This window comes from Nannospalax galili, unplaced genomic scaffold (assembly GCF_000622305.1).
Source record: "Nannospalax galili isolate Female #2095 unplaced genomic scaffold, S.galili_v1.0 scaffold408, whole genome shotgun sequence".
NCBI classification, from domain to species: Eukaryota; Metazoa; Chordata; class Mammalia; order Rodentia; family Spalacidae; genus Nannospalax; species Nannospalax galili.
In genome coordinates, this window is record NW_008358662.1 from 191,669 (window position 1) to 208,373 (window position 16,705).

General features: G+C 43.3%; 1 protein-coding gene across 2 annotated transcripts in view; it reads right to left on the minus strand.

The window, feature by feature from the left end:
- Wdr33 (WD repeat domain 33) overlaps positions 1 to 16,705 on the minus strand; it is a 130,528-nt gene that overhangs the window by 14,204 nt on the left and 99,619 nt on the right. For both annotated transcript variants that reach the window (XM_008821997.3, XM_008821998.2), the window contains 8 exons: positions 16,352 to 16,462; positions 13,912 to 14,006; positions 13,529 to 13,615; positions 13,152 to 13,291; positions 11,874 to 12,026; positions 10,590 to 11,678; positions 4,962 to 5,070; positions 260 to 698 (listed from right to left, as the gene is read on the minus strand). In XM_008821997.3, the coding sequence (XP_008820219.1) occupies positions 260 to 698; positions 4,962 to 5,070; positions 10,590 to 11,678; positions 11,874 to 12,026; positions 13,152 to 13,291; positions 13,529 to 13,615; positions 13,912 to 14,006; positions 16,352 to 16,462 (2,223 nt within the window). The remainder of the gene's footprint in view (positions 1 to 259; positions 699 to 4,961; positions 5,071 to 10,589; positions 11,679 to 11,873; positions 12,027 to 13,151; positions 13,292 to 13,528; positions 13,616 to 13,911; positions 14,007 to 16,351; positions 16,463 to 16,705) is intronic.

Sequence of the window (16,705 nt, forward strand, 5' to 3'; positions counted from 1 at the left end):
GAGGAGACGGGACAGTCCAGTGACCCTTTAAGACTTGACCAGTGCCTATTTGGCAGATTCCCAGCTATGGGACCCATCTCATCCCACAGGAACTGCCTCTTTGTTTTAATAAAGCTGTTAGTTTCATTTAAAAAAAGAAAAAGAAATTAAAGAAAGAAAGAAGAAAGGAGGGAGGAGGGGAGAGAGAGAGAGAGAGAGAAAGAAAGAAAGAAAGAGAAAGAAAGAAAGAAAGAAAGAAAGAAAGAAAGATGCTTCCCACCTTTCTTCTCTGCGCCCTCGAAAACGTGGATCATCAGAATCCCGAGGGAACCGTTCATCACCGGGTCTGCGGCCTTCCCATGCCCCTGGAGGGCCTCGGGCTGTACCCCGTCCGTCCCCCTCGCTGAATTCCCTGTGATCAGGTGGAAAGGGAGGTCCAGGGCCTCCTCGCCTCCACTTCTCTTCTTGTGGTAAGGGTCCTCCTCGTCCCTCAAATTCCCGTAAACGGTGGCCAAAGCGTTTGTCCGGGTGGAAGTCATCTGGTCTGCTGAAGTCATCGGGGAAATCAGGGTGAGGGCCACGCCTGTCAGGGGGACCCCTGCATTCCTGGCCACCCCGGAAAGGCCCCCTCTCGGGCCCATGCTCAGGGCCACCACTTTGCTCGTGCCGCCTCTCTGACATAGGGCCCAGGTGATGGTTGGGAGGGCCTCGAGAGTCACCTAGAGAAAACAAAGCTGACCGTTACCATGGCTTCTGGGAAGCCTGCCATGCAGGCCTCCTCCTAAGTACTTGAAGTGTCAGGATGTACTCTGCCCTAGAATGCCTTCCCTTCTGGGGTCTCAGCACACTTAGAAGATAGACATCCCAAGACACCATAAAATGGGAAAACCATGAGCTTTGGGATACAGCTTTCAGCCACTCACTAGCTAAGTAACTTGACCTAGGGACAATCACTAACCTCTAAGGAGTGTCCACTTTTTCACACATGTTGAAAACATGAGCTAATTTCTTGGCATGAGACCTGCCTTCCTTTCCGTGCCCTGCCTTGCCCCTGTTCCTGCCACTCCATTAGGACCACTGGCTCCACAATTAAGAGACACAACAGAGAAAAGCCATGCCGCAGGACAGGAGGCTTGTAGGCTGGGAGGCTATGCATCAAGAACTTACTTTTGCTCTTGTGAAAGCCACAAAGTCATTACAGACCAAGTCTACATGGCTGCCGCCATGATCTGCTCCTCTAACCCTGACCTGTTTAGCTTCTTTATTCCACACAGCCCATTAGGAATCTTGACACATTCCTCCATAGGCTCACAGGGACCAGATAACCCTGTGGCCTTCGATTTAGGGGTTTGTATTAGCACCACTTTTGCTATTCTTGGGAATGATGTGCCTTAAGTATGTTATTACATTTTTCGCATAAAGAAATTTCACCTAAGACTTTCAAAAAATTTTTTAATATATGTAATGCACTCAAAGACTAGGGATATGGCTCATTAATAGAGCACTTACCTAACATGTGCCAGGCCCTGGCTTTTATCCCTAGCACCACAGAAAAAGGGGGGGAAAGGGGGGAGGGGGCGGATTAGAAAGGAGAGGCAGCAGATGAGATGTATACTGCTTCCTTAGTCTACTTCTTAACTCTGAAGGGGCTATTTTGGCAGCTGACCAAATGACTGCAGCCAATGCAAATATACACCTATTTTTTGTCAGCATTTAAATCATGGTTCATGCCTGTAACCTCAGTGCACACTAGGGTAAGGCAAAGACCAGTCCTTATCTCAAAATTAACCCCCCAAATAAAAAATAGAAAGGTAGAAAGGGATACTCTTGCTTCTAAAACAGCTATATTTTGAAAATGAAATAAATCCCTTTGCTGGCCCAGCCCATGCCTTTTGCTGCTGTTTCCTGGCATCAAGACAAAGTCTCTATGCATACATCAGTAAGCCATACTCTTAACCTACCAACCTTCCTCCCTTTCATTTATCTTCACTAAAAAAAAAGATTTATTTTTATTTTATGTGTGTAGTGTTTTGCCTGCATGTATATAAGTGCACTGTGTGCGTACAATGCCTAAAGAGGCCAGAAGAAGGTATTGGATCCCCCTGCAACTGGAGTTAGAGTTGTTAGTCACCATTTGGGTGCTGGGAATTGAACCTGGGTCCTGTGCAAGAGCAGTCAATGCTCTTAACCACTGAGCCATCTCTCCAGTCCCTCTCTTCATCCCCCCCCCCGCCCCAGCTATTTCAATTCTTCTCACTACTCAGCATGGATTAAAGCTTAGAAATCTCAACCTAAAAATATGATATCAGACCCTGGCGTGGTGGCACATGGCTTTAATGTGGAGGCAAGTGGATCTCTGTGAGTTCAAGGCCAGCCTGGGCTACATAGTGAGTTCCAGGCCAGCTGGGAGACCCTGTCTCAAAAAGACCCCCCAAAAATATGACATCAGAAAGATTCTCCATTTGAGCTTGTTCTTTCCCATGCTGAGGACGTTTGCAAATATCCTAGATCCATTTTCCCCTTCTTAGTGTCCCTGTAGCTGAGCTGTTTCTCCAACTTTAGGTTGCCTGAACTTAGTATAACCTTAGACAACCTGACCACAGACCCAAAGGCTCTACACATGTTCTAATTGGACTTATCTATGAGCAGTGAGCATCTCACATCTCTTTCTGTTTAAAAGTAACCTGCTCTTTCTTCCAAGGAAAGAGAAGGGGGGGGAGGGGAAAAAGGAAGAGAAAAGGAGAAAAGAAGGGAGAGGGAACAGGTGAGGTACACAGAGGTATACAGGAGAGGCCACTTCCATTCACTAATGGGAGTACCTAGTAGATCACAAACTTCCTTCATAAGGGTCCCCAAGCCTCCACGATAACTCTCCCTGTCTTTTCACCTTGCAGGCCAAGCCCTTCTGTGCATACCCTGCTACCACTTTCATACAACAGGAATGTAAATAACAGCTGTCCAAATACCTGACCTTGCCCTTTCCTGCTTCTAATATCGCACATAAATTCAAAATTGAGCTTTAAATGCCCAGTCTCAGGGTTGTAAAGGCTGACAAGGACTTTTCTTAATCTGATAGGACAGGGCAAGAACACCTAACATGTACCACACGGTACTGTGGGCTTAGCTAGTTCGCAAAAAAAGGAATGCAGCTCTGTGAGGTGCAGTCTCCATAGGGCCCTGATGTGCTAGCATGTGACATCTCCTTCCTCGGGGTGCTGAAAAAGACCACTTCATCTTCTGCCTCCCTTCTGTTCAAACTCCCTCAAATCCCTCCTGCTGGCCCCCACCCTCTACTACAATTCTGTCTACTATGAGCAAGAGCTCAATGTCAGCTCAACCAGAGCCTCTGGTGCCCTGCATGGCTTCTTCAACCCTTGGGATTAACTAACAACTTCCAAATAGCCACACTTTCTAAATGTTGACAGTTCTCAACTTGCCTTTTCATAATATCAGTACATTGCTTCCTTCTTTTCAAATGGTGCCAAACGAGGTGTGCAGTTAAGGAATCTGATATGGGAGCTGGAGAAATGGCCAGTGGCTAAGAGCACTGGTTACTCTTGCAGAGGACCCAGGTTCAGTTCCCAGCACCCACATGGTAGATAACAACTATCCACAATTCCAATTCCAGGGGATCTGACACCCTCTTCTGGCCTCTACCAGCATTGCATGCACAAGTACACGTATATGCAGGCAAAACACTCATGCACACAAAATAAATTTTAAAAAAGAAAAAGAAGAGACAGAGATAAGTACAGAGTTCCACAACTGGTCATGCACAGAGATTGTCTGTGAATTGCCCAAGTCTAAGTGGCACATCTAGGATGCAACCTCTACATTTAAAGCTCACAGAACATAGAACAAGGGATGAAGAGAACACTACTGCATCTTTCAATTTAGATGAAGAGAACACTACTACATCTTTCAATTCTCATCAACGAAGCTCCTTCATGCAACAGAGGGCCAGGAAAGTAAAAGGTCACAAATGACCAAAATGCAGAGAATAGGAATCTGCAGTGTGTGGGTCCTTGGACAGGACTCCTATATCAAAATCTACCCACCCAGGGCAGAAAGATTATAAGATCCAGAGAAGTGTATGACCATACAGAAACAGCCCTACAAGTTCCTGGAATTCTTATAAGAACCTCCAGCAATGGTGTCAGCATGAATAAGACCCATGCAAACTTGAACAGACAAAAACCCAGCACAGAACTGTGGAAATGAACAGCCAGCCCCAATCTTATTCAAAGAGTTATTGGCAGCTGATTACTGCTGGGTGAGGAAGAGCTGATCTTCTTAAAGGGAGGGAGGGACTCTAGACAGGCTGGCTAGACCCCAGTGGATGAACCTGCACTGAAGAACATCTGAGGACACTAACTTTACACGATAGGCCTTAACACAAATGACAGACTGTATGAACTCCAGTGAGGGGGCTATGGGAGGATACCAAAAGGGAAGGGGGTATAAAGGTGATTTTCTGTATGAAATACACAACAATTCAATAAAAAAATTTAAAAAGGAAAAAAGATCTGATACGCTACAAGTGGGGCACAGGTGAATGATCATAATAATAATACTGCTGACATCCTGAATCCTGTATCTTATCAAGGAGCTTACACAGAGGCAATTCTGCTCTTTGGGAGGACAGACATATATATGCACCATCTCTGGGGCACAGGAATCACTTTCCTTCCCAGTTGTGGACCAGGCTGGCCCAAGGCACAAGCACTACTGCCAGAGTTGCTCAGTGGTTTCACTACCAGTCTGGTAGTGAAGAGCTCATTTCTTGTGACCAGCATTGTTGTCTAAGTAAATATTAACAAGATGACAACATAAGGCAAATTATGACCTTAAATGACTGTGCCCTTGTTATCCCAACAGTTCCAATACTGCTATATCAATTACTTACCAACAAAGCTATTTATTATGAAATTCACACAATAGTGATAGATAACAAACTCTTCCTCAGTTGAGCAGATATTTACCTTTGTTAGGGCCAGGTCCTTGTCCAGGGTTCAGAGAAGGAATGCGGCCTTGCGTTCCTTGCTGCCCTAGGCCTGGTATCAAGGGTGGCGGGCCTGTATTCTGTCCTTCCTGAAAAGATGTTTTTAAAGATAGGTATGAAACCATAGACAGATGTTTCATGAAAAACAGCTGTATCATATGAAAGAATACCCCAAAGCTGTTCATGTTAAATATTTAGCTAGTAGCATTACAACAGAATTCCCTAAAGTGGGCTAGGTAGGTGAATCAGTGGATAAGGAATTTGTCAGGTGTGTAAGCTTTGATCCCCAGGACCCATGAAAACTGGATACAGTAACACACACACACACACACACACACACACACACACACACACACACACACACACACACACAAAATCAATGGAAGCACTTGTTAACTCTTCTGATAAGTTTCCACCTGGTCTTTCCTAACAAGGGCTTGAGGAGAAAGCCAAGAATCATCGTGCAGTACCACTGCTCTTGCAGAGGGTGAGCTCCTGCTAATGTGAAAGATTTGGCCTCCGCTCTGAATGTCATGTTGTACAAAAAAGTAATCAACCCTCTCAAAGCCATATCAGGATGGGGCTTCTTCTTATTTATTTATTGTGTATGCATCCACATATTGAGTGCAGGAGCACATGTGCCATAGCGCACAGGCAGAGGCCAGATGACAACTTTCCGGAGTTGGTTCTCGTCTTCTACCTTGTTGAAGCTCTGGCTGGTTCTCCTGATTCCACCTCCCATCTCAAAGTAGCAGTGCTGGGATTACATATGCATGCTACCGCATCTGGCTTTTTTCTCCTTTTCTTTTCATGTATATGTATGCTTGATCTGAATGCATGTGTGTAGGCTTGAAGCTGATAATGGGAGTCTTCCTCAATTGCTCTTCTACCTTATTCTTTGAGGCAGGGTCTCAATCAAACCCAGAGTTAGGCCTATCATAGTAGCACACACCTTTAATTCTGACACTTAAAAGGCAAAGGCAGGATGGATCTCTGTTAAGTTCCAGGCCAGCCTGGTCTACATACAGAGTTCTAGACCAGCCAGAGCTACATAGTGAGACTCTGTTTCAAAACAACAACCACCACCTCCCATCCCCCCTACCCACAAAAAAGAAAAAGAACAAATCTTGCTGATAAGGCTAGTCTCACTAGCCAACTTGCTCTAGGGATTCTGTCTGACTTCCAAGGCTGGAATTATAACAGGTGAGTTGCCATGTCCAACCAGCATTTACTTGGGTTCTGGGGAGTCAAACAGTCTTCTTATTGTGCAGCAAGCACTTGAACAGCCAAGCCATATCCCCAGTCTGGAATCAGGCTTTTTATATGTATTCCCAGTACCAATTCAGGTTACCAAGCTTGCATGGTGAGTGCTTGCTGAGCCATCTCTCTGACCTGTGGATGGGGTTCTTATCTTGGCAGTGCCCAGGATGAGGAGGGTTCAATGGCTTCCCTTTTACTTCCCTCTCGCCTCTGCCTCAGAATGTCCCTTTCCTATGTAGCTCATTGTTCATGCTAGTTAAGTTGGCCCATCCATCCTGCTGGGTCCTTTCAGTTCCTTCTTTCTGTATGATGCAAGCCTATACCTCTGATCCATTTCATCTTCTTATTAGGACTCCAGAGCTCAACTCCAGTTTATACCCAAATTCTTATATCCTACATTTTTATCTGATCATGACCAAAGTCTCATTTCCTACCCAATGACCTTTGGCCAGGTCTCTTAAACAAGCAAGCCAAGAAACAAGTACCTGGTCATTCTTTCATCAAAAATACACTTAGTGACTGAACTTAATATGAGACTAGCACAATTTCAAACATACCAATAGTAAAATTGTTTTCATGTCTCACTAGTCACATAAGTGGAACAACTGCAGTCAAATATGGCCTGACAACCTGAATTGGATTTCCACACGTGCCACTGCATTTGGACCCCTCCCCCCATTTTTAAAATGGACACTAGGCATTAGTGATGATAGAGGACTATAATCCCGGCACTCAGGAAGCTGAGGCAAGAGGACTGAGAGTCAATGCTAGCCTGGATTACATGGTGACCCTATCTCAAAAAACAAGGAGAAAAATGCCATCAGTAATGCAATGAAAGAAATTTCTGGTTTTGGTGTGTGTGTGTCTACTCCTGTGCACATGCAGCGTCCAGAGGAGGACGTTAGGTATCCTGCTCTATCACTTTGCTTTATTCCCTTCAGACAGGGTGTCTTCACTGAACCGAAAGACAGATGGCAGCCAGAAAGCCCTGGTAATCCTCCTGTCTCCACCTCTATAATGCCACACCCAGCTTTTTTAAAATCTTTTTTTTTTTTTAAATTCTATGTGTATGCAGTATGTTCCTGCATGTGCACAATGCCTGGGGAAGCCAGAAGAGGGTGTCATGTCCCCTGGAACTAGAGTTACAGATGGTTATAAGCTACCATGTGGGTGCTAGAAAGTGAATCCCAGTCCTCTGTGAGAACAGCAGTGCTCTTAACCCCTGAATCATCTCTCCAGCCCCACCCTGGTCAGTTCTTACCAGTATCTTTCATGCTGCTATTTTAACACACCAAAGTAATTTCACTGAAGCAAATCAATGAAAATAACTGGTTTAAATAAACAAATTGGTCAAAGTGAAATTATATTTTAGCATAGAAATAGGAGCAGAGTTAGAGCATGGTGGTGCACCCCTTGAATCCCAGCCTTCAGGAGGCAGAGGCAGGCAGATCTCTGTGAGATCAAGGTCAGCCTGGTAAACACAGTGAGTTCCAGGTCAGCTGGGGCTACAGGGAGGCTGTCTCAAACAACAAAACACAAAAACAAACAAAAAAATAAGAAAAATGAAAAAAAAAGAGCAAAATTTCCATGAAGCAAATTCTGATATTTGAAATGCCCTATATACAGTATCAAGTTTTAAGACCCAGTCTACTAATATTTCTACAAGTCAACTAAAATTTTAGAATCATGATGCTTTTTGTGTATAAAATTTTTCACTCTATGGTACAATAAAAACATTAGTTTTTCTCAGAACTCAGGCCTGTCCTCTTAGAAGTCTGACAAGTTTAGAATTCCATTCAGAATATACTAGCAAAAGTTTCTTATTTTTTATATTCCTCCAAAAATGAAAACTACTATTTCAAAATAACAAAAACAATTAAAGTTTGGGAAAACAATTAAAGTTTGGGAAAATAATTAGAGTAAGTAGAACACACAAAAATACAGTGAATTAATAAGGTACATAATACTTCAGCTGTAGGGGAATTCAGGATGACAGCTCTGAATTTTATCCAACTCATCATAAATTCTGTAAAGTGGAAAAGAAATCAAATGTCATTCAATTCTTCATGATTTTTTTTTTTTTTTTGTTTTTTTGAAGCAGGGTCTCCCCGTAGCCCCAGCTATCCTGGAACTCACTATGTAGACCAGGCTGACCTTGAACGCACAGAGATCCACCTGCCTCTGCCTCCCAAGTGCTAGGACTACGGCGTGTGCCACCACGCCCAGCTAACATTCTTCGTGATATTTTTAAGTTCTGGAAGGTCTACAGAACACCACAACCGTATCATTTGCTTATTTAAGTTCAGTAAATCCAATGGTTATCTTTTATATTTATTGTGTGTACATGTGTGTGCATGTGCATGCATACACATGTGTACTGTTGGATGTGCATGTGGAGATCAGAAGACAACTTGTGGGAGTTGATTCTCTCCTTCCACCATGTGGGTTCTAGAAATCAAGCTCAGGTCATCAGGCTTCCAGAGCAAGCACCTTTACTAGCTGAACTCTCCCACTGGCCACAATGTTTATCTTTAAGACCATGAATTCTCAATGAAGTTTGAAAAGTAAGGCTGGGATGTATGCACTGAGGAGTATAGTGCCAGCCTTGTATGCATGATGGACTTGGGTTCCATCCTCAACCCTCCACCCCAAAAGGAAAGAAAAAACAAAGTAGACTGTGTTTTGTATATAATACCTTTCTGTAGCACCTTCTCACTCAGTAGCTAAGTGTCCCTCAATAAAGGACAATGTTAGCTTATTCACATTTTTTAAAAGTCTTTTTGAGACAGGATCTCCCTGTAGCGCCAGTTCACCTAGAACTCACTATGTAGACCAGGTTGGCCTCGAACTCAGAGATCCGCCTGCCTCTGCCTCCCGAGTGCTAGCTTATTCACTTTTGTGGACTCACAACTGAATCTCAGTTGTTCATTCCCAAATAATACCTCTTTAGATTCAGATACCTCATATTTAAAAATATTAAATCCGTTCACACTCATGCTGTCTTTTGTCATTTATCCACAAACAACCTAAACTCCTCACACTATCAAGTACCAGATCAGTGAATGAGTAGTAAAACTTTGCAAAGATAGAGTCCTTAAAAAAAAGGACCAGCCGGGCATGGTGGCGCATACCTTTAATGCCAGCACTCCGGAGACAGAGGCAAGCAGATCTCTGTGAGTTCAAGGCCAGCCTGGTCTACATAGTGAGTTCCAGGACAGCTGGGGCTACAGGCAGACCATGTCTCAACAAAAAGATAAAAAAAAAGACCAAAGAAACGTCTACATAGACACTTCCCTCCTACAAATATGCTGTTTTTTGTTTGGTTGGTTTGGTTTTCTGACACAGGTCTCAACTCAAACCTCACTAAAGTGGCTGAAGATGACCTTGAACACCCAATTCTGCCTCAACCCACATGTGCCACCATGCCCAGTTTAATGTGGCACTGGGGATGGAACCCAGAAGTTGCACATGCTAAGCAAGCACACTATCAAATGAGTTACATTCCATGCTCCTGGAAATACTTTTATATGACAGCTAAAAACAGCCTGAATGAACTTCATCCACAGGCCATCATTTTAGAATATTCAGTTCTAGAATCACAGGTCTCTATAAAAGCATTCACTGAAATGAACAGTAGGTATAATAGATACACAGAAGGTAGAGTTTACAGTATCCTTTTAAGTTAAATACCCCACACTATGTTTAAAAGTAAAATGTGTGTGTGCACATAATACAAATAAATAAATGTAAGCAAGAACGGTGAGATGGCTGAGTGTAAATATGCTTGCTGCCATGCCTGGTGGCCTGAATTCAATCCCTGAGGCCCAAATGGTAGAAGAGGATCGACTACCAAACACTGTACTCTGACTTCCACATGTTTACTATGACATGTGTTCACATGCACACAAACTACATAAATAAATAAATGTAATTTTTTAAAAAGTTAAAAGTTGACAGAAAGATTGGAGGCAGGCTGCTCACTAGCAAGCCCATGGAACAATCAGGCTAAAGGGCCCACAAAAGAGATCATGATAGTTGCAGAGCTGCTCACAACAAAGGTGCTACCTCCTCAGAGCCATAGCTCCTGTGCAGCCCTGGCACAATTAGGAGCTGATTTGGTGAGAAGCAAAGGCATACTGAGTTTATTAATGATGATGTGACCAACCCAGCTCTTTAGTCTCACTACTTTCTTCTTCAGTCAGACTGCCATTGCGGTAAGCCGCCATCCACACTTGAAAAATGATTATAAACCAGAAGTTCTGACTGTTTTCTCCATCCTCAGCAGTACTGTGTCAATGCGGAGTGCATTCCTATGTGTTAACCAGTACGAGTTGGAAATAAGTAATACCTGATTGAAGGGGGCCCGAGGTCCATCACCTAGCAGAGGTGTTTTCTGCTGCTGGAATGGTATTGGCCCTTGAGACGGATGTGGCCCTCTTGCTTGGTTCTGCTGTCCCTGAGGTCCAGGGGGCCCTTGCATGCCACCCTGGGGTGGAGGTCCCAGAGAGCCCTGAGGTGGCCCCTGTTGACCTTGTGAGCCTGGGGGCCCTCGCAGTTCCTGGGGAGGGCCCAACATTGATCCCTGTGGTGGAGGCCCTGGCAGACCCCGCATCTCCTGAGGACCTCTCATTTCCTGAGGGCCATGTCCGAGCAGTCCACTTGAAGGGTGAGGTCCTCTCATCTCTTGAGGTGGGTGGCCCATCATCATCCCTTGAGGAGCAGGACCCTGATTCTCCCGGGGTCCTGGAGGCCCCTGCATTCCTCTCGGATTCAATCCCATCAGAGGTCCCTGAGACACAGGACCTTGGATCCCTTGAGACCCCGGCCCCCCTTGTATCGCATGAGGATGAGGAGGTCCTTGCATTCCTCTGGGACCGGGTGGGCCCTGCATTCCTTGAGTACCAGGAGGCCCCTGTGGACCCAAGTGACCCTGAGGACCGGGTGGACCTTGGGGACCGATGTGACCCTGTGGGCCAGCTGGACCCTGAGGACCCATATGACCTTGAGGACCAGAACTACCTTGTGGTCCAGGTGGCCCTTGTGGTCCCAAAGGACCATGAGGTCCAGGATGCCTCTGCATTCCTTGAGGCCCATGCATGTCCTGAGGCCGTGGCAGCCCTTGTGGTGGGCCCTGGGGTCCTTGTGGTCCCATGAATCCTTGTGGACCCCCACCTCCTTGATGCAGTGGAGGGCCCTGTGGTCCCATTTGTCCCTGGGGTCCAGGAGGTCTAAACTGCCCCTGCAGACCTGGAGGCCCCATTTGAGTCATGTTAATTGGCATCTGCTGAGATGGATGAGGCTGCTGAAAACCTTGAGGAATCTGAGACATTGGACCTTGTCCAGAGAAGGTCTGGGGCCCAAGGAGAGGAGTGCCAGATGAAGGAGGAGGCTGGATCTGATCGGACTGTTTCTGTGCAAGTCTTTCAATTTTAAGTTGCTGGAAAGAAAGGGAGAAACAAATGAGCATACTGAATAAATAAACTAGAGCCCTTGAAGACAATGGCAGCAAGCTGTCTGTTATCACTTATGCACCATGGCACACACACGTAGACACACAAAAATAAAACAAAGATGGCAGAAGGGCTATCCATCAAAGATGCTAACACTACTTTTTTAGATCATCCTGACACACCTCTAGAAGCTGTGGATTGGTGTACTGTAATGTAGCCATTTCTTGCTCAATTTCTGCTTGTGTTTTTTTCTTTTCTTCCAATTTAATATCCTCTTTTCTGTCATTCAGCACTTCATTTGGAGCAGGAATTGGGACTTTGTTTTGCATCCAAGCCTTGGGGGAAAAAATTACACATAATCATGAAAATTATAATCAGTCATCAATACAAATTGTCTTTGCTTCAGAAAACCAATTCTTTGTCATCTGAGAATGAAGTGGGGCAGGTGGGTTACTAGTTGGAAATTACCAAGATAATGAGACTGCAAGTTAGACTTTGACACCCCCACCAGTCCATATGGTGAAACCTTGGTCTTCAGCTGACAGCACTATTGGAAGGACTACTGGGAGTGAGTCATTGGGGTGTGTCCTTGAAGAGGATACTAGAACCCAGGTCCCTTTCTCTCTGCTTCTGGGATACCATGAAATAAGCAAGTTTGCTCCACCACATGCTCCCTACCATGATGTTCTGTCAGACCACAGAACCAAAGTGATCAAGTCAACCAATTATGGACTGAAACCTCAGAAAACATGAGCCAAAACAAACCTCCATTTCAGCTGTTTACCTCAGTCATTTTACAGTGACAGAAAACAGAATTGACATAATGCAAGATATTTCAATTACCAAAAATGCAAAGCCTGGGGTTGGAGAGATGGATCAGTCGTTAGGAGCACTGGCTGCTCTTGCAGAGGACTTGAGTTCAGCTCCCAGTACCCACATGGTGGCTAACAACCATCCGTTCCTAACTCCAGTTCCAGGAGATTCAATACCCTCTTCTGGTCTCTTTGGGCGTTGCATGCATATGGTGCACTTATACACATGTAAGCAAAACACTCATATACAAAATAAAAATAAGTAAAATTAAAAATTAATTTAAAAAAAAGAAGCAAAGCCTGCCAGTCACTTTGAAAGATCATTTGTGTGAATGGGTCAATGAAAGCAAAAGACAATGCAAAAGGGAGTCACCATACTCCTCCTCTTCTGAGTCTTTCTCCTCCCACTAGTGACATGGATGATAATAATGAGACAAGGATAAAGAAGACACTGAGATATTTCATGTAAAACTCAATATAACTGTAGGGAAGCAGATGGGAAATACGTTTAAAAATACAAGAATATGCGAAGAAGGTCTTAAAAGAGTTAGATGATATTACCTAAAAGAAACCTATTTCTGAGCATCAATTAAATACAGCCACAATGTCTTAGGGCATAGATGAGATGAGTCACCTTTAGTAACTTACCTGCTGGAACTGAGCAGGAATGGGTTTCGCATATGGGACTTTCTTCTGAGGAACTTTTTTCTGATCTTTTTGCATCACCTCCTCCATTCCCCAATCTAATCCTGGAATTGTCATTTCGAGTTCATTTGTTTCATCTTTCCCTGGAACCGTAAAAAGAACTAGCTAGTCCCTTAAATGAAAGGGGCCACTTGGACAATTGAACCTACTGTTGGAAGAATAGCTCTTAAATAATTATGCAGTTTGCATTACATCTATTCACATTTTTCAACATAAATCACAGAAGCATCAATAACATTTATTGATAAATTACTAGTCATGAAAATAGTAAGTATAAGAATGACTAAAGACATGAATTGGATATGATAACTCCCTCTTACCCATCTGCTCTTGTTCCATAGCTAATTTCAGTTGTTCTGGTATTCCCATTCCTGGAATCACAGCCAGACTATTGGGTTCAAGGTCATCTACAAGTAACAATACACCCATTGTCAACAGAGATTGTGTAGTGTTCCCCCAACATTAACACACTGTAAAAGTGAGTGGTATTGCTGGTGATTTATAAATCAATAAATTACAAAATTAAAACTAAGCTATTTGGTGGTTGGTTTGTTTGGTGCTGAGGATTTAGGATAGGACCTTAAACACTTTAACCACTTAGTAACAGCCCTTGTGCCAAATTAGTTTTGTATGAGCCTCCTAATCCCTAATTTTCATATTGGAATATCATGAGATTTCAGAGGACAAATGTACAAAGTCTTACCATACTCTACTCCATCTTCTGACATGCCAGGTAAAAGGTTAAGATTATAGCGATCTCGCATTTTATCACCTGGCCGGTTTCGAGTCCAGAATTTGCTGTTGAAATAAAAGTAATGGAAGAAAAGAGGAGCATAGTTTCAGTGTTTTTTTTCTGGGTACTTAACAGTATTAAAGCAGCCCCTGGTAATCACAAGTTCTTACAATGTCTTTATTCTACTTGAACTGTGGAAAGAATTTTTTTTTTCTTTTTTGTTTTTTTGAGACAGGGTCTCCCTATAGCTCCAGCTGGTCTTGAACTCACAGAAATTTGCCTGCCTCTGTCTGCTGAATGCTGTGATTAAAGGCATGCACCATTATAGTTAACAAAAGAAATTTTATTTTTAATTTTTAAATTTTTTAAAATTAATTTATTTTATGTATATGAGTATTCACCTACATGTATGCAACTGTACCTGTGTCGTGCAAACAGGGCATCAGAGCCCCTGAAACTAGAGCTGCAGATGGTTACTGGCCACCATGTGAGTGCTAGGAATCAAACCCAGGGCCTCTGGAAGAACAGCCAGTGTTCTTAACCACTGAACCATCTCTCCAGCTCCTTATTTATTTATAATTTATTTATTTTAATTTTATGTTATGAGTGTTTTGCCTGCATGTATAGTGTATCGTGTGCATGCAATGCCCATGAAGCCCAGAAGAGGGCATCAGATCCCCTGGAACTGAAGTTACAGATTGCTGCCATGTGAGTGCTGGAGACCAAACCTGGGTGTAACAACTAAAGTAAATGTTTGATACCCACTCTCCTTATTAAAACATACTTAGGTTAATCACTCCAAAAATGGCGCACTAGATGCTGCTCTTCATGCCCATCAAAGGAAAAGAGCCAGGACAAGAAAAGAATAGACTTGAGCTGGGCATGATGGCACTCTCTTATAATCCCAGCAAGAAATTCAGTAGTTCAAGGTCATTTTCAGCTACACAGGAAGTTGGAGTATGGCCTAGGCTACTTGAGACTCTCTCAAAAAAAAAAAAAAAAAAAAAAAAATAAAAAAAAAAAAAAACCAAACAAAAAAACAGCAATGCAAAGAAATTGGCAGGATAGCTGGAAAGTATGGAGGAAAAGGGAGGTGGGTTAGCAAAAAGAAAATAAGCTGCGGAGAGATTGATGAAATCCTCTGAGACAAGCTGCCAAGAGCAGCTGCTAACTAGCACTAGTCAATACTGCCTGCCAGGCCAAGGTCAGCAATAACTGACAAGGATGCACTGACCCCTTCTAGTCAGGGACTCAAAGAACAATAAGCTGGAGAGAGACTGAGTGACCTGCAGAACTATGACCAATGGATGATGGGCAGTCTAAAGGCGTAGTGTTGGTTATGAAGACTTCAGCAGAGCAGTTTGGCAACCTAAAGTTGAGATTCTCCCTGTCCCAAGTAACTAGCCTGAAGAATATATGGAAGGCAGCATCTCAACCACAAAAACTTGGGATGTATCCTGAACCTAGCACCATACAGCCAAGGCATACAAGTATACTCAGACATGAATTGTGGTGACTGGTGAAAAAGCAACTGGTATCCACATGGGAAGAAAACACCCAACGTCAAATGCAAATACAAGCATGGGTGCACTTGCCACACTCTCTACGAGCCTCAAACAGAAATTGCTGTATGGAATGTGTGTTCTCCACATATCAAAGAGAAGGTATAACTGGCAAGTGGAAACGAGGGAAAAAGGGGTATCTCAGACAGCGAACCTTCTATAGAAAGCTGAATATAACAGAGAATGTCTCATCAGCAGGGATCTAACTTGCTTCAATTATTGAGACTGGTACCTTCTCTCCACCTGCAGAACCAGCTACAAAAAAAAAAAAAAAATCACATCCATTCCATTTAGGAAGAACTATTGACTAACATTTTCTATTTCCTCTTATTTATTTATGGAAGAAAATTGTTTGTGGAAGAAAATCACTTTATCAAAACACAAATATTGATAGTTTAAGGAGGCTACTCAAACACTTGCCTAATCTCAAATTCTATGCCATCTCAGTGAAATTCTCTCATCAGCAACCCTAAAACCCAGGAAAGCATTGCACACACGTAATGCATTTACATACATGCAGAAAAAAAACACATATACAAAAAATAAAAATAAAAAATAAAAAAAATTTAACTTAAACACACATTCACACACATGCACGTGCGCGCGCACACACACACACACGTATATATCCTATAAGAATGTTTCTAAACAAGGCATGGTAGCACATGCCTTTAATCTCAGCAGTCAGGAAGCAGAAGCTAGTGGATTCTGTGAGTTCCAGGCCAGCCAGAATAGTAAGACACTATCTCAAAAAAGAGTTTCTAGAAATAAGTTGAGATAAAAACCACTACATCAAAATTTCTAACTCACTACTCCAGTAATTTGCTACTTTTTAGTACAACACTCACCTGGTGTGATCATTTGAGCCTGAGCAGAGAATATGTCCAAGAGGATGCCAAGCTAGACTCCAGATCATTCCTTCATGGGCCATCTCCATCCCACCTACCTCCTTCTCTACCCTGCAATGCCAACAAAGAAATTTTCACACCAAAATTAAAAAAGCAAAACAAACAAAAATAAAGGCATTTTCTTTGGTATTAAAAAAAAGAGTTAGCCGGCATGGTGGCGCACGCCTTTAATCCCAGCACTCGGGAGGCAGAGGCAGGCGGATCTCTGTGAGTTCAAGGCCAGCCTGGTCTACATAGTGAGTTCCAGGACAGCTGGAGCTACAGGGAGACCCTGTCTCAAAAAGACCAAAAAAA